At 43.0% G+C, this 23,822-nt stretch overlaps 2 protein-coding genes across 2 annotated transcripts in view; both read right to left on the minus strand.

Annotated features, from left to right (window-relative positions):
* LOC121700216 overlaps positions 1–23,822 on the minus strand; it is a 1,725,899-nt gene that overhangs the window by 1,128,413 nt on the left and 573,664 nt on the right.
* On the minus strand, positions 2,177–22,666 carry LOC121700242 (UNC93-like protein MFSD11). Its single transcript, XM_042083105.1, has 13 exons — positions 22,531–22,666; positions 21,696–21,751; positions 21,093–21,200; positions 20,724–20,803; positions 14,568–14,664; positions 9,726–9,784; positions 9,063–9,231; positions 8,269–8,309; positions 8,103–8,168; positions 6,096–6,221; positions 5,500–5,674; positions 5,160–5,295; positions 2,177–2,358 (listed from the first exon to the last, which is right to left on the minus strand). The coding sequence occupies exons 1-13, from the start codon at positions 22,624–22,626 to the stop codon at positions 2,197–2,199; spliced, it is 1,371 nt and encodes a 456-aa protein (XP_041939039.1). The 5' UTR covers positions 22,627–22,666; the 3' UTR covers positions 2,177–2,196.

Here is a 23,822-nt window from a genome sequence, read left to right on the forward strand (position 1 = left end):
AACTGACGCTAACAGTATAGTTGTTCAATCTATCCATTGACATGCATTATCACAACTGTTTGTGCATCTAATAGTAATTTTATTCTTTTTACAACAAGTTGTTCAGAGGCTGGTTATTGTTCAGCTCTCACACAAAACATGAATACAATTTCAACCTCAATGACATGGATTCAATTTAAGAAAGATTAAAAACTTTAATTAACAACAATGCATTTCATAAAACAGCAAATATTTGCACATTTCACCTTGGCCTAAATTAACATAGTGGGCTACATTCAAGTAGGATCGGCCATTTAACATAAATAAATCAAATACAAAAACAGTGTGTATCCTCAATCAATCTGCCCCCACTCGCTTCCCCTGGGTGTCTGTACCCTGTGAAACTGTGTGACCTCCTCAGCCACCACCCTGAGGGACTCAGAAAACACACACACACACACGAGACGTATTTACGAATGCCCAGAGCCGTTTATTGGGCGCTACGAATGTCTATCAAATGCGTCTGTACGTAGCTCATAAGCGCTTCGGTGTGTCGTCATCGTCCTGCTGTCCCCCCTCCGTTCTGTGATTGGTTCCTTTGTTGAGGTGAAAATTTGGTCCATGGAATCCAGGCTGCGTAGCAGCATGAGTAAAATCGTGCGTGTATGGCAGCATGGGGAAACCCAGGCTAGCTGCCTGCAGCGGTCTTTAGCTGACTGCATAACGTGATTATTTCTGAGATTATGATATGTTTTTTAACCATGACGTATGCATGACAATTCCAGTTTGAAAACGTATCAGAATCTCAGAAATAAAAAAACGTATCAGAATCTCAGAAATAATCACGTTTGCGTTCCGTCAGTGGCCTGGAGAGTTCTTCTATGCCCCAGAATCTGAATGATGGGGAACCATGGTCTGCCTGCATATAATGTCTTGCGACAGCATAATTAGCGTTTTGAGTTATTATCGCCATTTTGACCTTGGAAGCGTGTAGGTCGAACGCTGCAAGTGTGTGTGTTGAGTGTTGGAAGCGTGTGTTTTGAGCGTTTGAAGCATGTGCGTGGAGTGTTGGAAGTGTGTGTGTGTGTGTGTCTGTGAGGTGAAGAGGCAGGCAGGTTAATGTGGGTCTCAGGGAGCGGCAGCTTACAGCGCTGGTTTAAAGCAGTGCATGCTGGGACTTCACACCATGCAGCTGTACGCCAGCACTCCGTTAGCATGGCCCACTAGCCATCAGTGCTGCGTTAGCATGGCTCACTAGCCATCAGTGCTGCGTTAGCATGGGCTACTAACCATCAGCGCTCCGTTAGCATGGCCCACTGGCCATCAGTGCTGCGTTAGCATGGGCTACTAACCATCAGCGCTCCGTTAGCATGGCCCACTGGCCATCAGTGCTGCGTTAGCATGGCCCACTAGCCATCAGCGCTGCGTTAGCATGGCCCACTAGCCATCAGCGCTGCGTTAGCATGGCCAACTAGCCATCAATCTCCTCCTTTCAGGAGAGGCGTTAGTCAGAGTGACGAACACAGGCGTGCACACACACGAGGCACAAAGCAATGCAGAGGGACGGGGGAAAGCTTTCAGTCACAGCGAACTCTTTGGCAGACTTGTCCCTGGTGATCAACATAATGAAATAAATAAAAACAACTTCACTCCTGTGCTCATCCAGGCTCTTCATTGTGCAACAGTTCTGTCAACACACCTCCAGCTTCAGGGGGGAGTGTTTTTTCTCTCCCGAAACACACACACACACACTTCAACTGATGTCCAGAAGTGCACTCTCCTGAGTCTTATAAAGTAAACTAAATCGAACCGAATCTCCCTTTGTGACAGCGTAGTAAGTAGTGTGTGTGTGTGTGTGTGTGTGTGTGAAATCACAAAAGTCTTATCCACCGGAGTGGAACAGGCACCATCAGTGGATTCTTCCTTGATTGTCCAGGTTCTCTGGATAGCAAACAAATCACACATTACACAAAACAAAACAAACAAATCAAACATTACACAAAACAAAACAAAACAAAACAAAACAAATGAAGGAAGGAAAATATGGCTGCTTGGCTCTCATTTGTCTCTCATGCCAGCTCCCCCCCAGTCAGCAGAGCCCCAGAGACTGGACTGTGCCACCCTGTGCTGAGGAGCGGTCAGCTGGCCTTCCACAGCCATTATGCACGAGTGTGTGTGTGTGTGTGGGCGGGGGGGGGGGGGTGGCACCAGGGCAGGTTAGATGCTGTTGTAGTCAGAGTCACGCTTGCGTTGGACGGCGAGCCACTCGGCCACGAAGAAACTGAGCGTGCCCAGAAAACCCATCACCACCAGCACCAACAGCTGCCAGTGCAGCAGCAGGTAGTTACTGTACAGGAACGCCACCGCCGCCATGATGGACTACACACACACACACGCGCACACACACACACACACACACACGCACGCACACATAGACACACACGCGCACAGACACGCACGCACACACAGACACACACACACGCACGCACAGACACACATGCATGCACGCACGCACAGACGAAGACGTGCATGCACGCACACGCACAGACACACACACAAACAAACACACACACACACACACACGCACAGAAACAGACACACAGACACAGACAAAGAGAGAGAAAGCAATCATTAGACCAACAAGATTAACAGATGATTCTCTAACAGGACTGTCCCATCACAGGATCGTGTTCTACTCTGTCTGCACTCTGATTGGTTTGAGAAATATCTATCACAGAGCTATCTGCACTCTGATTGGTCTGTCCTCAATGCTTTCTGATCTAATAGGCTGGCACACTAATTTGAATGTGCAATGACAGGCAATTGCTCTGAGCTGTGCTCTGATTGGTCAGTGCAGTGGCCATGGTGACCTACCGGTTTTACGATTAACCACGGTGTGAAACGTCACGGTTAATAAATTGTGAAGGCTCTCCTTCTCGTTTTTTAAAATTGCTGATTGATTTTTTAAATTGCTACTGGATTTTTTTTATCAACCTTTGCATTTTAGGGTGCCTGTTAAGATCTGGCTAGGGACAACAGATGGAAACTAGCACTTGTAGCTAACTCTGGCTTGTTTACAGCAAGTAACTTGTCTGTTGATTAATGAGCATTGTCCCTATCAAATAAATAAAACAAACAAACACAGTCTTTCCGTTGACACTCATAAAAACATACATCCGGGTACCATAGACAGATAAGCGCAACTCGCACGGAACCAAAACAAAGTTACACCAATGGTGCACTCAACAGAAAGTGCTGCTTGTCATAGCAGGAGAACAAGAATGAGACACGGTCAACACTGCTGTACATCAGCCCCCCCCCCCCCAAAATATGGTGCTGAAATGAAACGTATAGGGTTGCAAAGGGGCGGAAAATTTCCGGTAAATTTCCGGAAACTTTCCAGAAACTTACCATGGGAAGTTAAGCTGGGGAATTTTGGAAATATTCCAATTTGGAAACTTTCATCGAATTAAAGGAAATTATGGGAATTAACTGGGAATTTTGGGTAATCATACAAACATATATACATATACAAACATTAACGTTAACGTATTTCGCTTAGCTTAGCATACAAAGCTAGCTAGCATGCTAGCGGGAATCCCATTCTCTGCCTATGGTTTACTAGTCTGCTAAACTAGCCACACTGAACTGCCCAAGATACACAACACCACTCAACAACAAAATCCGATTGGTTGAAACATTTTTTCCCCATGCATATGAACGCACCATAGGTTTCTAGCAGCCTATGCCGATTGCTGTGTGCATGTGAATGATGTAGAAATTCAACTGAAATTGCATTAAATCAGGTTGTTTTAACTAATATTAGACTGCAAGATGGGGTTTTGTCCACTACATTTAAGTTCCCTGTTATAGACTAACTTGCCATATTAAAAATTCCCAGTTTATTCCCATTTATTCCTGTTAATTCCCATATATTCCCTTTAATTCCCATGGAAAGTTTCCAACTTTGAAAATTCCCAGAATTTTGCAACCCTAGAAACATATCACAATTTTATTATACTTTTGACGACAGCGTTTTGCAGTTAGATGCGTGTTCGCAACAAGGTGCATGTTCGCAACAAGGTGTGTGTTTCTAGTGCTTCGCCTCCCCAAGCCTGCGTCTTTCCTCACTCTCTTTCCTCCTCACACACACACACACACACACACAAAAGCGCAGCTTTCGAAGCTGCAGCTGTCATGCCAAAAAGAGCGATACATGGCTGCAAGTTTAAGTGATGCTGAGGCTTCCCAGCAACAAAAATGTTCAGTTGATTTGCTCACTTGCATCTGTCAAGTTTGTTTAGCTAACCTACCTAGGCTATGAGATTTAGTTCATTTAGTCCTACTGATGGGTTTAATGACATTTTAGAAATATGCTATGCAACCTATTGGCAAACTTTTACATCTGGAGTTACTTGCTAACTATCTGGCTAGCTCACGTCATGTCATTTGAGTAGCGCTCACCAAAATCATAAAGGAACATTGTGAGTCACTTATCCCTTTTATGATCCCAGAGAGAGTTTCAAATGACTAAATATTCTTACCTACTAGTAATTACGCACATCATAAAATACTATAAATCATTAACAAAATATATAATCTTCATATGAATTCCAAAAATATATGAAATAGAATGACATGACATTTAGCCATAATCTTGCGTGTGTTTGTGTGTGTGTGTGTGTGGAGCAGAATTTAGGATGTTCTCTAGATGTTCTCAATTCAATTTCTATCTAACCTATTTCCATTATCTACCTCCAAAACAAATGTTGAAAGAATGCACAAACTGTAAATACTAGAACACTTTCTAATGGTGTGTTAAATTATCAGGAGAGAGACTACAGGCTTTAACTTTTTCCAAAAGGGAAAAGCGGATATAGTTTAGAAAGCAGAGTGATTAAATTATTATTACTATGCAGTGTCTTAAAAAAAGTGTGAAAAAAAAAAGCAATAAAAACCGTTAGAGATCAAAACCTCTAAAGAATGTGTTTGTGTGATTTTATACATTAGTACTGTTGTGAAAAATATTCACGCAAAATAAATCGTAATAATCGTGAAATCGTGATTATTCTTCAGACAATTATCGTACCACCGAAATGTCTAATCGTGACATCCCTAGGCCTGGATGATTGCTCTGAGCTGTGCTCTGATTGGTCAGTGCAGTAGCCATGGTGACCTACCTGGATGAAATAGAAGACGGCGAAGGCTGGTGCGCTGTCCTCGCGGAACATGTATCCCACAATGCTTAGCAGCTGCGTGTAGAAGCAGCTGTCTCCAAAACCCAGCAGGAAACTACACAACAGAGCCACCTCTACACTGCCAGGACAACACACACACACACACACACACACACACACATATTACACATCCTACTCACACTCACACAAACACAATACCCCCCCACACACATATTACACATCCTACACACACACACACACACAAACACACCCCCAAACTGATTCACGGATAAACATACACAGGCACACACACACACACCTTCTCTCTCTCTCTCTGGCTCACCTGGGCGTGATGAAGGCCTGCAGGTGTGTCCCCTCCTCAGGTGCGATGGGAGCGTCGCTGGCGATGTTGAGGAAGATCAGGAAGAACCCCACAAAGTGTGTGACCAGCCCCAGCAGCACCACAGGGTTCCGTCCCACCTGGATATACTTATTCAGCATCCCAAATATGCCCCCTCCTGGACAGACAGCGCAAGTACACCCAGTCACTCACCATCAGGAGACACTGGCAACACCCAACTCACTCACACCCTTTACAAAACACATCAGCACTTTCAACACCCTTCACTAAACAGAGCAGCACTTTCTACTAAGATTAGCAACAGAGAGTCTCCCAGTCTCACTTGAGGACGTCATTGCTTGATCACACTACCATGGCACTATAACTTGCAGTTAATATCACACGAGTAGAACATCAGAAGCCAGAATGTAGGCAGATTTCACCGACAGGACCCTGGACTGTTGACAGTGTAGAGAGTTTGATCTGTGCTTAAACCAGGCTGGACTAGGGGTCATTATCAAAGAGGACAAGCAAGCACTTCACAATGACATCACAGAGAACACACACGGCACACACACAGAGCTCACACACACACATACCCAGGATCTCCCCGATGCCAATGCAGATGCCAGAGAGGCCGATCAGGCTCTTGGCGTTGTCTCCAAACACAGTCATGGCTCCAAGACTAGTGCCATAAACGCCACTGTAGAAGGTCATCTCCAGCCCTGTAGGCAGGGAGGTATTATATATAACTGGAGAGAGTGACTAAGTCCCGCCCTCCATACAAATGAATGGTGGAGGCTAGGCTAGTAAATCCGGCCAATTCATAGTCAACGCCATCTTGAACACTGGGGTTCGGATCCAGCGCCAGTCGGCTCTGACCATGCGCCAAGTTCTAAAGCTGGAAATGACGCATGGACCAACGTCGATTTTTATTGGATATTCTGTAAAAAGAGAGTCGTCCTCCAGTAAGAGGGTGGCGATAATGCACATACTTTGCTTGCCACGTAACAAGAAGAAAAAGTTGCTCAGGAACGCGCGTGGAGTCCAGTGGAGTCGCCCTGAAGCGCAACTTAATTTCATTGGATAACAGCGGCTCTAACTAAGAGCGGTCTGCCTGACGTCCTGCTGCTGCAAATATGCATTCGAACATGACGTGAAATATCCGTTGTCGAAGTATAAATAAACTATTCGGTTTTTAGTGCCATGTGTAGCGCATTTTTACAGTCTATGATTAGTTTGTTTTTTATTTTATTTTTTGCCAGCATGAGCGGACAATTACGTCCCCAACTCATCTAAAATGTGGTGCCTGGAAATACTTTGGGTTGTACACCACAGATGGTAAAGTAACGTTAAAGAGAATGTAGTCTGCATATACGATATCCAATCTTCGCGCTCACCTGTCGAGTTAGGCTACCATCCAAATGAGGCAGCGGAGTCAGAGGCACAGTAGACGGCCAGCATCGCCAGGCGTCCAACATCTGCATACTTTCCGTAAATCCTACATTATGTCTGGGGTCTGCTATTTAGCCTACTTAGGCTTCGCAAAGCACAGGTATTTATTTGGGGTAGGCTTATTCGAGGCAGAACTTTATTTCTTACATTATGCGTTTTATTGTGAGACATGCGTTTTGTTTGGAGCGGCATACTAGGCTATCAAAAGCAGACGATTTTCGGTTTTGGTATGGGATTTAATTTACTTTTGGACTTTTAATATATAGTTAAATGTTGAGACTGATGGGCACTTAAATCTACAGGGTATTTGATGATCACTGTAAAGTTTTGTGTAGTTGAAAAAGTGTTGGAATTTCCAGCTGTTTATTGTGAGACAAGGCAGTCCCTTTCACTCATTCATTGAACGTGCGCTGTGCTCTAATGGAAACCTTATTGCGTAGCGAAGTAGCCTAAATTGAGCTATTTTTTTTAATTATGCATGGTTTACTTTTATTAAATTTGTAGGGTGGAATGCCTCGCGGCAATAATTGTGTTTCAATGTAGTAGCCTACTGATTCAGCCTCTGGCAAGCTCAAACGGGGCCGGCTATGGGTTGACAGCAACGTGTGACCATGGTGTAACGAGACAAGGGCTTTATGCCGCTGTTGTGTAATTTATTGTATTTAATCATGTTTAGGCTATTTTTGTTCGGGACAAACAACAACGAAACAAGATCAATACACTTTCTTTATTTGTCATATGATGGATAAATAACCATAATATACACGTCTTCTCATAGGCTCCTCAAGAAATACGCACTGAATAATGTTTGGCTGTAGCCGCCGGATAGGTACCCCGCCCACCAACATGTACACGCATGAGAGCTCGTGCCCAACACGGATTTTCGTGCATGGAGCTGGTTCCAAATGCTCCATGCGGCGCCATACTTGAAAATGGCGTATGCTAACATGCCGAAGCTAATCTGCACGCTCTTGACCCCCTGCCTGTAGGGCACCAGGGCCAGAAAGGTCAAAGGTCACACACATGAACATGAACACAAACACACAAAAACATCTGAAAACTCTGTAGGCAAGCGTTTCATAGGTAAGTGGGAACACACACACACACACACAGTCTTCACATCACCACATGTATAAAATGCTACTTCTTACCCGTGTAGGCTATGGTTATACTGAGAAACAGCATTTCTTTGGTGACAAACAGCTTCAAAGCCTTCTCTGTGAAACACACACACACACACACACAACAGTGACCAATGGCACGACTGAACCAAAGTTGAAACGAGAGAGAGGACTTAAATAACAGCGCTGGACTTACTGAAGGCGTCCAGGGCCTGGAAGCCTAAACCAGGAGGTGCTCTGTAAACAACATCAACAACAACAACAACAACATTAAGACAGGCAGAGCTGCAGTTCAGAATGCAAATGTAAATGTTCTAACTGTAATAAAATGTGTAAATATTCTACCTGTATTAAAATGTGTAAATATGCTACCTGTAATAAAATGTGTAAATGTTTTAAATCCTCTTTTACTTTTACTTTTTAACTGTAATAAAATGTGTAGATGTTGTAATAACATGTGTAGGTGTTGTGACTAACTGTAAATGAGTATCTGTACTGAGACTGAGACATCTCTGTCCTGTGCAAAGCTGCAGGACACCATCTCTCCTCCTAAACATCTCTGTCCTGTGCAAAGCTGCAGGACACCATCTCTCCTCCTAAACATCTCTGTCCTGTGCAGATGTGCACGCAGGACACCATCTCTCTCCTCCTGAACATCTCTGTCCTGTGCAGATGTGCACGCAGGACACCATCTCTCTCCTCCTGAACATCTGTCCTGTGCAAAGCTGCAGGACACCAGGGGCCTATTGCACATTACTAGGATAAGGGATTAAGCCGGGATATCTTAGTTATCCTGGCTCAATTTATCCGTGATTAATTAATGAGTTTATCTAATGACTTTGAAACTTTGAAACTTTGACTGCTGTAACTCAAGCCAGCGTGGCAGCAACTCTTCCTTTCACAGGATCTATGGTGTGTGTGTGTGTGTGTGTGTGCCTGTGTGTGTGCGTGTAGTGTGTGTGTGTGTGTGTCTCCCCCTGCTGGACTCACGCAAGCACTGCAGGGCTGCTGTCTGTGAGTGTGGTTTCCGCGGGCAACAGAGACTCAGAGGACTCAGAAGAGGCGGGGTCTGGTTCGACCCGCTGGATCAGGAAGAGCAGGAAGCTCCCCACCAGACTGATGACCGTCAAGGAAATGAACAGCGTCTGGCGGTCCCTATCTGGACACACACACACAGAAGAAACATCATCCATCAAACACACTATTCCATGAACACAACTAGGCTGATGACTGTGACAAGACATGACAATTGATAAACTGATGACCACCCCCCCCCCCCCCCCCCCCATACACACACACACACACACACACACCACATGACCATTCATTACATACACATGCATCATTCCCAGAACATAATCTCTTACAGTCATCAGTCTCCACACACACACACACACACACACACGGAGAAAAAGCAATAATCTGCTAAAATCAGCTGTACTTCTATTCAATTCCTAGAAGTTAATTTGTCCCCAGTGGTCAATAAAGAATTGTGGAATCTCCCTCAGACTCAAAAGACTTACTCTGTGTGTGTGTCTGTGTGTTTATGTTAGTCGCTGTGGGTATGTGTCTGTATGATTGTGTGTGTGTGTGTGTGTGTGTGTGTGTGTCAGGAGAGTAGGAACTCTCAGGACGTAGAGGTGGCCATCTCACCTGATATGTGTGTTTTCCCGTGCCAGGCGATGTAGACGTACAGGTTCCCAAAGAACATGCTAGAACACAGAGAAGAAAGGACATGTGGTTTGTTATGGTGTTGCTGCCATTCAATCCCATTCAAGTTCAACCCATCTTTAGTTACGATAAGGGTGTAGTTAATGTATTACTCATCTTTAGTTACGATGAGATTATTTATCTTTAGTTACGATGAGGGTGTAGTTATTATTCATGTTTAGTTACGATAAGGGTGTAGTTATTACGATAAGGGTGTAGTTATTATTCATGTTTAGTTACGATAAGGGTGTAGTTATTACGATAAGGGTGTAGTTAGTTACGATGAGGGTGTAAACGGCCTGTTGAGAGTATTGGATTCAGAACTTATCATTTTTATATATATATGTGATTTAGGTCCTGATGCCTCCGTTTCTGGATAGTTAAGGGGATGGACCAAATATATTCTTTTTGATTTACTGTGGTTGTTATTGTACACCATCATGTGTAGCCATTTTTCATAACTTATGAAGAAATCAGTTAAATCCAAGGATTAAAGTTCTCCGTCGTACGACGGATTTCCGTCCATTTGATTTTAGAAATGTCATATTTGAGATCGATGCATATCCAATAAGAAAAAAAATAGGGGGGGGGGGGGACTATCACCTTTTCTTTTCCTTTTTTTTAAGGCAACTAAATATTAGGTCCGATGAATGAATGTGTGTGATGGTAAATGTTTAAAGACCTTAGTGTTCTTGAGAACTTTCTGTGTCTCAATCAGTGACCGCTCAAGAAGATACGTCAGCCATGAGTTTCGCTTTGTTTATGTTGTAGCTACACGCTTGTCTCATTGGCCTGGGGCGTTTGCTTAAAAAAAAAAAGAACACGTCTGGAGGACTAACGGTCTAAAAGTTGGATTAAAGTGACACAATCGAGACAGCTGATGAGGTTGCCCAATAACTTTTTTGGATATGATATTGTGAGCTTGTGCAAATTCGGAAAAGAAGCGTAGGCTTTGTTCTTTCCGTGCATCAATGTAGACCATTTCTTACTATCGCGAACTCTTGTCAGGGGAGGTCATTAATTTTGGGTGTCACCTATGACTTGAACAGACAGCCTGCTATGCCACCCGATGTACTATTATTGTTACAGTTTTTAATCAATGCAACTAACATTATGTGTAAAGCAACGGAATATAAACCGTAGCCTATGCAATTTATTATCTCACTTTTAACGACAGTAGGTTGTGAGTGTATGTTGACAAAAAATAACCATGCAATTAAAAGTCAACTTAAAACTTTGCTATTATTCATTTATAGCACAAAACCATAACCAGTAGGCCTACCAGAACCTCGCATATTAGCGTCATGATTTGTGTGTGTCTATTTGGCAAGGCCACTAGCTGTCATGGATGCGTTGTTGCTAAAGGAAGGCACAGGTGTCAAAAGTTAAAAAATAAATGGAGATGGGCGGCTTTTGGAAACGGGGGAGAACTAACAAGCCATGGTGTAAAAAAATTAAAGTGCCAGGGCTTTGCTTATGCGCGGTTTGCTGCAAGAAAATTGTTTATGGATGCAATAGGAAAACGTTTTAGCACGCCAACAATCAGAAGACTGCCATATCGTACACTTCAGGACATCTTCCTTATACCTGGTGCAACTAGCCACCAAGACAGAGGTAGGCTACGTTTATCTATGGCTGACCGTTTTTGCGCTCAGAAAGTAGGCTACGCATGTTCTTTCATAGCGCAACACGACCTGTCCCTCACCATATCGCAACCTCTTGTCAACCTTATACAATCTGTTGCTGAAGACAAAAGCACCGTCTCCAGATTGTCGTTATCATGTGCAGACCTCCTGCATGAGCACACACAGTATTGCTGCTCATTGGAAAACTGAGTTGTCTGTAAAACTCAAAATTACCATGTTTTCATTAAATGCGGATGAGGCAACATATTGAAATATGAACAATATCTAGGGTTTTTTTTTTATTCGTTACTTTGATGAGGAAATGGGAAGTCTTGCAAACTTGATTTTATAGATTTTACTTGGTGTTGAATTGCATATTAACAAGAAAAAAAAAAATCTCCCCTTTAAACACTTTTGGCCTGAAGTAATTAAATAAGGGTGTAAGTTAAAGCCTTTCTACAATATTTCTGCAGTAGAAAAGAACAGCAATGGCTAATCAGCAATGGTCAGGGATGGTACTGAAATATTGTTTTGTTCATCATGAACACTCAATCTCAATCAAGAACACTCTCAATTCGCCTTATTCACATGGTGGCCATTGGCGGCTAAAACGAGGCTACAGGGTACACAAACCATAGGATTGTTATGTTCTATGCATTCACCTGTAGGTGGCATTAATTATATAGTAAGTGTACCCTGTAACCTCGTTTTGGTTTAAACAATGGCCGCTGTGTGAATAAGGCGAATACTCCCTTTACTTTGCTGTTTGCATCTTTTTGTATATTAAAAACCTGCTATCTCTATACAGTAGGTAGACATGAACAACATATGACTTATGGCCTAAAAAAAGTTCAGTCAAACTATTTTTTTTTCACTTTAATCCCTGGTTAAATCATGTATCTAGTCATGTACCTGCTTATTTGGATCTGACTAACTTTAATGAAACAAGTGTATAATCATTTACATTTTGTGCATTTCCCAGTGGCACTATTTGATGAAATGTTCCAGCCATAAAGGCTGAAAAAGGGGGACTGAGAGAAAGTGGAATAGAACATTATGTCCAGTATTCCAATATGTGGTTTAACATTCTGCATTATGTCCAGTATTCCAATATGTGGTTTAACATTCTGCATTATGTCCAGTATTCCAATATGTGGTTTAACATTCTGCATTATGTCCAGTATTCCAATATATGGTTTAATGTTCTAATAACTTGGACTTATATAGCGCCTTTCATGGTAACCAAGGTCGCTTTACAATGTGGGGGGGGGGGGGGGGGGTTAGGGCTCAAAGGACTTGGTGAAAATAAATGTTTTGAGGTGCTTTTTGAACATGGGCAGGGACGGGGCAGAGCGGACATGGAGTGGTAGACTGTTCCAGAGTGTGGGAGCGTCGACAGAGAAAGCCCTGCCCCCAAAAGTCCGCAACCTGGTGCGGGGGGTGGCCAGCAGGTCCTTGTCAGAGGACCGCAGGGAGCGTGACTGAGTGTAGGGGTGGAGGAGATCTGTGAGGTATTGTGGTGAGAGTCCATGGAGAGATTTGTAGGTGAGCAGGAGGATCTTGTAGGTGATGCGTGACTTAACTGGCAACCAGTGGAGCTGTTGGAGAATGGGAGTGATATGCTGCCAGTGCTTTGTGTGGGTTAAAACCCTGGCAGCTGAGTTCTGGACATACTGGAGTCTGCTAAGGGCCTTGGTGGGCAGTCCAGACAGGACACCATTGCAGTAGTCCAAACGGGAGGTGATGAAGGCGTGGATGAGTGTCTCAGTTACTGAAGGTGTGAGTGTAGGCCGGAGTCGTGAGATGCTTCTGAGGTGGTAGAAGACAGACTTGGTGACATTGTTGATGTGGGACCGGAAGGAGAGAGTGGAGTCCAGAATAACACCCAGGTTGCGCACCTCAGTAGATGGGAAATGGAGCAGCCATCCACAACCAGGGCCAGGTCTCCAATTTTCCTGAGCAGTGGTGCAGGGGCATTCTGCATTTCTCATTAGTGGGTCACTTTGATACTAAAAGTATGATTCTATGTAATGACTGTATGATATCTGTACTGTCCCTGTGTATATCTGTGTGTGACTATTTAGAGATAAGCAGGAATATTATGACTTTGCAGTGTTTTACTGTTCTGCATGGCTGCGTCAGTAGCCATCTGCTCCAGATTGCCAGGTTGCCACTAATCGGGGTCTGATTCAGTGTAGTCCACGTGAGATGGGATGACCAACGCCATCTCCCATCAGCCTGGAAGGATACTTAAACCCTAACTATTTCCTTGTCTAATGAGAGCAGCTGATGGATCTTTAGGTGACGTCATGCTGTCTCTCCCTTGATGCGCATCATTGTAAATAAACTCTGTTCCTGATTTTTCATACTATTGGTCTGACTGGGTCTCTATTAAATCTGTGGTATCAAAAATACCATCACTTAACCAGCCACAGCTGGTCCACTGCAGAACAGGGTTCACAGACTGCAGTGGTTCACATGCTGGACCATGTGAGCAGTTCACCTCACAGAGCACAGGGAGAGGGAGGGTGGTGACCTGCCTTCCCTTAATCATCTCACCATATTCAAAACGTCAGCAGTTCACCTCACAGGGTACAGGTCAGGTCACCTCTCTCTTCTCCTTCCATATTTCTCTCTCTCTCTCTCTCTCTCTTCTCCTTCCATATCCACCCCCCCCCCCTCTCTCTCTCGTCTGACAGCCAGTTCCTCAATTTCAAAAGTTCCCATTGAAAGAAATGGTGGAGTCTTCATGATTTCAACATTGCTTGTGTTTCTGGTGTGTGTGTGTTTCTGGTGTAGCAGACACTTTGTATTTGGAGGAACACTCCAATGTTTTGGGAAATCAGCTTATCTGAGTTGGATAAGACGATCGGCCCCTTCTCTTCTCTGTGCATGCAATAACCCAGTCTGACACCGTTAGCCTAGCTTAGCATAATTACCTGCTAGTGGGTTACTCCAGGTAGCCTAGCTTAGCATAATTAACTGCTAGTGGGTTACTCCAGGTAGCCTAGCTTAGCATAATTAACTGCTAGTGGGTTACACCAGGTAGCCTAGCTTAGCATAATTAACTGCTAGTGGGTTAGACCAGGTAGCCTATAGCTCCCGGCTCCCTATAGGCAGACAGACAGACAGACAGACAGACAGACAGATGAATGCTTACCTAAACTGCAGCAGGGCCCAGAAGATGCCGGTGTTCCGGCCGATGGTGCTGTCCGAGGAGTTAATGGTCAACAGGTTCCCCTGGGCAGTCCACAACACTGAAGAGAAGAGAAGAGAAGAGAAGAGAAGAGAAGAGAGAGAGAGTATATGACCTACTGTATACTTCTGAAATATGTTTGCACTTCTACTAAAGTTGTGGAGACATTTGATTGTGCATGTCAAACTCTGCAGCTCTCCGGGTTAGTGTGTGCTTCACCTCCTTGGTTGTCAGTGTTGTGCAACTTCATACTTTTCATCAACTAGTTCAAAGTTCAGTTCACATAGGTTCAAAGTGAACAGCTCACGTTCATAGTTCACCATTTCAATTTTGAACTAGTTCAAAGTTCAGTTCATTTTTTAGGTGAGAATCGAGAATGAAAGACCCTGCAATCAAAAGCCACAACAAATTACTGTGTTGTGTCTTGCAATAAAATCAATTAGGCATACTACTACAGAGGGTCCCAGTTAAAAATTGACACTTCATTCACGATCATGGTGAATGGTGAAATGTAAGTACAACTGCAGCCGCTTGGGGGCAGCATAGTCCGCTGTGGAGTTCCACGGTCGAACCAGACGGCGCATTCGACAGCAAGGGCTGTGATTGGCCGAGTTTTCAGTGCGTTTCTCTGTGTTTTTAGCAGCCCCTGCAACATGCTAGTCCACTGTAGCCTAAGCCTTGTACATAATGTTAAACATAGTTTTGGATTCAGTGGCAAGATTTCTTGATTGTACAGTGTCTGTCTCTCAGTAATGTTTTAAAATGAGAGCTTCGTCAGCTGGCAGTAGGCTACTTTGTCGGTAGTCATGAGAAGTTCGCTTGCTAACAGAACATAAATATGCTGCCCAGAAACCTTGTGAATAGTTCTGATTTTTTTTACTACACTAACGAGGTTGAAATATAGACTTTGCCTACAGCATCTCCTTAACAGTAATGTTAACAAAATGACAGCATTCATATGACAAAGAAAAACGAATTCGGTCACTCAAGACTGTGCCACAGCAACCAGTGTAGGCTACAGTCCTACCCAATAGGCCTACTCGAAGCAGATAGCGTTGTCTGACGGTCGAGTGGGTTAATGCACGTATTTCCAGAACAGGTCTGCAACTTTCAGGTAGTTCTGAGTTCGAATCTAGGCAGGAGCAGAGCCATATAAAGGCCTAGGCCTATTGTTATCATTTTTTGCAAGGTGTTGCTCCTGGCAATACTTGTTTATAATACGTTTGGTGATTAATTGATAGCTGTTTTTGGGACACGTTAAACGTTCTTTATAATGAGCGCATCCGGGGAGTAAAACGACTGTTACGCGCTGTTACAACTGTAGGCTACAATGATTGCAATACAAAAATATGCGCGTGTTAGTTTAGTTAGTTTTGTGATGTTTTGCACTTTTGCCTCATGTGTTTTCAGGTTTGAGGGCTTTTTTGGCAAGATTGACCTTGGTTAGACTCTGCATATGTTATTTCTCCGTATGGAAAATAAAGTCAATTTTCGACACACGTCTGTTATTAGTTAAATAACAAGTGTTGCTTGTTAAAACATGTGACTAGTGAAACTCAAATGATTTTAGAAATATTTAGCCAAAGCCAAAAAGAGAAGGAGAGACGCCGGTGCAGCTCAGATGTCTTCTTAATTTTCTTTATTCTTTAGTAAAAGGTGCAGAACATTATTAAACTTTGACTAACGTTTCGATGTTCGTTAGTCAAAAACATCGACACATCGAAATGTTAGTCAAAATTTAATAATGTTCTGCAGTTTTTACTGAAGAATAAAGAAAATTAAGAAGACATCTGAGCTGCACCGGCGTCTCTCCTCTCTAAAATATCTGTCCTGGCCTGGTTGCAATGGATTGTGGCCAAACGACAGAAGCGCGGAGAACCCTCCTTTGTCTTCCAAAAAGTGTTACTTTGTGCCCCGCGCTCCCCCACTGCTTGTGAAAGAAGGGGATGGGGGAGGGGGGGCTTAACGTGAAAAAGCTTAATGTCACAAAACGGAAACGAGTCGTTTTAGGCTACAGGCCTTCATAATGGTAGGCTACAGGAAGTGGGGGGAGGGTATGGGATGACCAGAGCCGTCATCTATCGTCTTTCCAGGCACACAGCTCGTTATAAAGCCTATCGACTGCCTTAACAGATAGGCTTTGCTCTTGGGTTTGGCCTTACAGCGAACTCAATGCTCTTGTTGCTTGCAGTTTGTTAAATAAAGCGATGCAGATTACATTATTTATTTCTGATTAATTGCGTCTTTTGATGTATGTTGCAACATTTGCTTGTTAGGCTGGGCTACTGTCAATGTCCTGTACAGGTCAATGTTCAACAATTGCTGGTGTAGGCCTAGGCTATTAATCAATTAGGGACTGTTCGTTATTTATTTAATTAAGGGGCTACCGGAGGAGTTTTGGGAGCGTTAGTCAAAAAAGACGTGACCCTTCCTCGCCATCAAGAATTGTTTCTATGACCCTCCAAAGTGATTGAGAAAAAACGCATGATCCTCCCCAGTCCCAACAATGTATTGATGCCTTAGGCTACTGGGTCAATTTGGGAGCTTGCATGCTACGACTCCTTCCTTGAAATGCCTTGAAAAGGCTGTCGTTTGCACAATTTCACAAATAATCACCGGGACCGAAACAAACCTGTCAACTTTTCCCGGGTTTATCGCGTATTTTAACTTTTTCCTCGCTGTCTTAGGAGGAGCTGCAGGGCCGTCGCAAGGGGATGCGAGGCCCTGTGCCAACTTGACAGATGCAAGGCCCTTTTCACTTACGTGCATGAAATCATGCGATAGCTTACTTTACACATAGCCAAGGCTACCGTCGGTGTATTTTAATAGTAACCTAGTCTAATAAGCTACACCAGCTTGCCTTTAAGAGGGGAAATTCAATTGTATAGCCTATAACATTAGCTGAGTCACATATTTGGCCATATGGTGTTTATCATAGGCTACATCACGAAACCAAATAGTGTAACAAAGGCGAACACTTTAACAGGGGGAATTCATTGGGCATGAATCATTGTGCTGAACGGTATTTGTCAATGAGCAGAAACACACACGACATTCAAACTATTGATAAGATGTACTGGTCTGTATCTGTAGGCTAACATTGGACAAATAAATGACACTGACTCGTCATATCCTGACTCAGGAAAAAAAAAAATTCTTGCTTTGCCGCAAACTCAGCAATGAAATCATAGGCCAGTTTGCAGGTAGCCTAACGTCTTTTTCATAGAAGGGAGAGCCCAGTCTCTCCTGTGACATGGAGGTGCGCAAATATTTTTTAATAGCCTGTTCAACTTCGAAAAGCTTCGTTCACCCGATGCCAGTCACTGATCGCAATTTTAAAGTTCGGAAAGCTTCATCTTTTTAAGTTTTAAGTGCAGTGGCCCATATCTGCCCCCTTTGGAATTATATCTCGAGCCTATTATAAGGTCCAGTGCGTTATGTCCTGGGATTCGGATGTGCTCAAAAAGAAAAGAAAAAACACTTTTTTATAGATGGTTATGAGGAGCAATGTGAGAGAGAAATTTGATGATCATTGATCGTTGTTTTGGGACGTTAAGCCTTTTCCATAGGCGTCAGTGAAGGAGATTGAAGAATGACCATTTTTTTTTATACGAAAATATTTCTTAACTACAAAAACTCAGTGTCTAAAAACTCAGTGTCATTCAGACTCAACCCTCTTGTTGTTTTATTATCTTTTTCGTTGTCGTTTGAACGTTGGCAAGCAGGCATGTTGCGGTTGCAATTTAAGTGAAATTTCTACAGTAGGCCTACAACATGCTGTTAGGCTGGGCTACTGTCAATGTACTTGTACAGGTAAATGTTCAACAATTGCTGGTGTACAGGTTATATAATCAATTAGCTAAATCATTTGTCCAGCTGTTTAAACATTTTTTCGTGCTACATTCAAACGCAAAAGGTGCTTTGATATATTTTTCGTTTGAACGTCGGCAAGCAGTCATGCTTTGGTTGCAATGAATGAGGATAATTGCTTTTTTTTTGCATTATTTTGAATATGACTCGCTCCAGTCTCAACAGCACGTACTTTTCCCACACGCTTAGTTCTAACACACATAGGCCTATCCCCTCTCGCTTTCTCTCTCTCCATCCCTGCACACGGTGCTTTCTTAAAGGAGCTGCACCATTTTACAACAATTGCATCTACATTTTCATATTAGAATGTTTTGTCAAGTGTAAGCTTAAACTACCGTGATCAATTGAAGTTCCCGTGCCCCCGCTGCGTCATGGAAGCAGTAAGTCAGTCGCATCAAAAATAGTAGTGGCACCCAAGTGACACCTTGTGGTTGTTTGTGTCAACTGCAGTTTGTGCCATTTCTGCTGAGAAAATGGGGATCGTGATTCATGAAGGAACCCGTCCAAACTTAACAGGGACCCACTGTAGATCTTAGATTCACACAAAACGAAAAAAAAAAAAAAAAAGTTTTTGCATTATAAAGTAGCCTATGGACAAAGGACAAAAACATGGTTTTTGTTTTTGGTTTATTGGTCTATTGCCCAATACTGTTCCTCTAGAAAAATATATCCTAAGAAATGTATCATTAAAAAACAAAAGAAATCATTTTAGTGTGACAGAAGGACATTTTTGTCAAACAGCTTGAGGTACTAACGTTTCAGATTGAGATAGAGGTGCTCTAAGCGATGCTGGGTAACGTCACTTCTGTTGACTTTCAAACAAAACAGAGAGCTAGCTCGCTACTTCCTCCCCATCCCTCCCGTGCAATTGAAACTGTCTTAAACGCGCATCTCATCTGTGATTTGCTGGAAAAGTTTGTTATGTTTTTATGGGCTAGGTTTGCCAGGTTGTTTTTGTTGCCGTTTTTGGAGCCTGGGCTGTCCACAGAGATCGCGTTTTTTACAGACCAGTTCCACCTAGCCATTCCATTGAACCCCATTCAATTTGGCGCCACTTTGACATCAAATAACGTTAACAGCTGAAGCGTTTTAAGCCTTTATATGAACTTTTTCTATTTTCGGACTAATACAACATTGTGTGATTGGTGTCATAACGTCGTAACTGAAGCTGAGTAATAAACTTTTTTCCGAAATCAATGCTAACATGACGGAATTTACGTAATGAACATGCGACAAGAGCGGGTTAAAGCGTCGCACAGGAGCAAAATAACCGTATTCTCTGGATAAGAAAGCATCGGACCACAACATTTCAGCAAAGTTTTGATGGATTGACAGTAGGCTATGAATGTGGCGAGTGTTGTTAATATGATATCACATTTATCTACGAACAACACTTAAGAAAAGTAAATGTAGACGTGGTGGTAACAAAGTAAAGGGCTACATAACCAATCTCTCGGTGCAGCTATCACAAGAGTTACACGAGTCAGACTACTTGCCTATGTTACATCTACGTCCCCTGAGCCTGCGCAGAAAGCCTCGTCGACCAACAGAAAAGGGTTGAAATTTGCTTCACCCGTCTCAACTGACGTCTGCGTGATGACTCTGTCCATATCTTTTACTGTCTATGGTTGCTAGTTTGTGTGTGCAATGCATCGTGGGTAAGGTACTGTAATGAAATTGTGTAGTTTAGGGGTTGCACTCGTGAAATGTGGAAGTGAGACAACGATATGTTGTTGGAAAAGTATGAGCAGCAGAGCATGTCACTCGTCAGGAGAAGAAAAATTCTGTGACGTTTAATTAGACCTCAACAGTGGCGCTCGCTTCACGTAATCTGAACTGAGTTCACATTGTAGTTTTTAATTTGCAAATATGTTGCGTTCAATTCAAAGTTCACAGAAAAATGAACGTGTTCTTTTGAACTCATTCACGCACAACACTGCTGTGTGTTCACTAATTCACAGATGGGATAAATGCAGAGACCAAATTCCTTGAATATGCAAGTATACTTGGCCTATAAACCTGATTTACATTTACATTACATTACATTTACAGTTAAGAACAAAATTATTCATACCCCTGGCAAATATTGATTTAATGTTGATTTTCTCTTGACCAATATGTTTGTTCTGACTGAAAATGACACTGTCACATGCCAAAAGGTTGCAAGACAATGTGGGAAAAACATGGAATCAAAAAGTGTTTTCATCTTTTTAAACATTTCCATTACATTTACTTGGACCAAACGGTTACCTGCTGCGGCGATGCCGACCAAAACCGATGCCGTGTAGAAACTCCAGGTCAGCGGATGGATAAACATGGCAATGTAGCCACTACAGAGGAGAGAGAGAGAGAGAGAGAGAGAGAGAGAAAAAAAGAAAGAAAGAAAGAAAGAAAGAAAGAAAGAAAGAAAGAAAGAAAGAAAGAAGAGAGAGAGAGAGAGAGAGAGAGAGAGAGATTGAATGCTAATATATTGACTGTAAAAAAAGTGCCTTCAGGTGGTTGTTCGGTCAGACCAGGTGTTTATTATATCAATACATTAAACCGTATACACACACCACCCCCCAACCAATCAATTATCTTGGAAAATGGAGTGTGTGTGTGTGTGTGTGTGTAGCTCACCTGTAGAGGAGACCACTGAAGAACATGGCCAGCTGTGGACCAATGACGGCCACCACTGAGGGAGCGATGAGGTTGGAGGCCGAGAACACGCCATAGATGATGGACATACTAAACAAACAAACAAACAAACAAACAAACAAACAAACAAGCTTTTAGTAAGTCACCTATTCATTCATTCATTCATTCATTCATTCCAGGTCTTTCCTATAATGGCGGCCGTATCCACCAACATTAAGCGTTTCATCATGAAGTCTGCTCATCCTGCTCATTAGTGACTCTGCAAAACTGAAGACTTTCAAATTAGAAACTTTAAAGTTCCTGTTTTTCTTTTCCTGCTGAGGGCCATGGTAATGCTCAGGGAATGAGGTAGGGTGTTAGAACCCGTAAAAGCGTGAGGTAGGGTGTTAGAACCCGTAGCACCATGAGGTAGGGTGTTAGAACCCATAAAAGCGTGAGGTAGGGTGTTAGAACCCGTAGCATCATGAGGTAGGGTGTTAGAACCCGTAACAGCATGAGGTAGGGTGTTAGAACCCGTAACAGCATGAGGTAGGGTGTTAGAACCCGTAACAGCATGAGGTAGGGTGTTAGAACCTGATGTGGTACCTGGTGTATCCGCTGCCATGGAAGTCTGAGCTGTTGTAGCTCTTCAGAACGGTTTGCTGGGAAGACAAGTAGGAACCGCGTTTATGAAACCACACGGGAACCACGTTTATGAAACCACACGGTATCAGGACAGAAGACAAAAACATATTACCACGTTTATGAAACCACACGCTATCAGGTCAGATGACAAAAACATATATCCGCCACTTTACCTGATTTTACACATAAACATGTTTAGGTGAAATATTTATGTGAATGCTAATTATATTTTGTAAACTTCAGAGAGGCGGAACTGTACTGTACTGTGCTGTTGTCCTGTTCTCAGTCTTGTGGAAGCTGCGTAGTGTCAACCATGACGTAACCGGAGGGTTGCCGGTTCGAGCCCCGACCAGTAGGCACGGCTGAAGTGCCCTTGAGCAAGGCATCTAACCCCTCACTGCTCCCCGAGCGCCGCTGTTGTTGCAGCCAGCTCACTGCGCCGGGATTAGTGTGTGCTTCACCTCACTGTGTGTTCACTGTGTGCTGAGTGTGTTTCACTAATTCACCGATTGGGATAAATGCAGAGACCAAATTTCCCTTACGGGATCAAAATAGTATATATACTTATACTTCCAACAAGGAGGCCTACATCCAGAATGGAACAGGTCTATCAGGTATTCTCCAACAAGGAGAAATGCGATGTACGACCAACTTACTTCCCTGACAAAACTGACCCACTTATTCGGTTTAGGGCAGGTGATCTGCCGCATTCGCTTTTGTTTCCTTATAATCTTGTTGCAACTTCTAGCATTTAGTATATTTAACTTTTTAATTGTTCGGTTTGACGTCACGTTACCTCGATGTTCCCGCATGTTTGAAAGGCGGTGAACATGAACATAAACCCGAAGCCGAGGACGATGATGTTGAGCAGCGACTTTCCTTCGGGGCTCATGTTGACAGGACGCTCTCGCTGTGTCACCACAACGTCTCACGGCCACCTATCAGCATAGATCAGAGGAAAGAGAAATTATATTTTACATCGCTACACTGACATGATCAAAGCCTAATAAAACTAATGGAAGCATGGGAGTTGGAGGCATTTTGAAAGCGGGTGGGACATTTCATGGGGGTATGGGGGTCCTCCCCCAGAATTTGTTTTTTTTGGACAAGACGCAATTTCCTGAATTCTGGTACATTTTAACAGGTTATTTAGATACTTCTATATAAAAAATAAAGGTATTAATTCAATGACTAATTCGGAACCAGCTTTACTCATGGCAGAGCTAGTGAGCGGAGCTGAGCGGTGCGAATATATCCCGCTCCTCGCTCAGGTGGCTGTTCACTCGGCCGTTCCTCCGCTCAAATTCACGTCAGACCGCCCCGCTCAATTTTGCTCCCCGCTCCACTTAAAAATCCTCCTGCTCCAGTGAAATTGCTCCACGCTCGCTCCAATTTAAAAGAGGGAGAAATAAAACTAAGAGCAAGGTCAATGTCACTCATAGAACATTTATTGTAAAAGATAATGCAACACCGATAGTGCAACAACGAACAAGCTTGGCAACGTCAATACACATAAGCCTAAAACTAAAGGCATCAGTGGGATTAATTAATACAGGTTAAGCATCCAAGTTTTACTTCAGCCTTACTTGATATGAAGCATATTCAAATTGCTCACGTTTTTCTTTGCACTCCGTAGCACTCGAAATGTGTCTTCTTCCAAAATGAATCTTTACTCACTGGAACAGTGTCACCACATGGTTGTTCTTGCTCTACTTTGTTAGTATCTAGTTGTTTTGTAGGAATAGTACGCTTGTAGGCCCTATGACTAAGTTTTCTTTCTAAAATATTTAGCGACTCCATCCCCAACGAACTTACTATGACCAATATCTTTGAAATTTAACGGTCTTGGTTTCAAAAAACAAAATTCCGCTCCGCTCACTAGCTCATGGTAAAGTTAACCATGCAGTTGCAATATCTGTTAAATTAATTTATTTAATGCTTTGAATGCAGCCCCAGAGTGGCTATTGGGTAGCCTGGAAAATCCAGACCCTGGTAATCTAGAAAGATTAAGGGTCTGGCCATGAACAATGTAATGGCCCAACTCGAGGGGCTGCACCAAGTATGCATTTGAAAATCTCACAGCACGCA

Source organism: Alosa sapidissima, chromosome 24, assembly GCF_018492685.1.
Source record: "Alosa sapidissima isolate fAloSap1 chromosome 24, fAloSap1.pri, whole genome shotgun sequence".
Lineage (NCBI taxonomy): Eukaryota > Metazoa > Chordata > Actinopteri > Clupeiformes > Clupeidae > Alosa > Alosa sapidissima.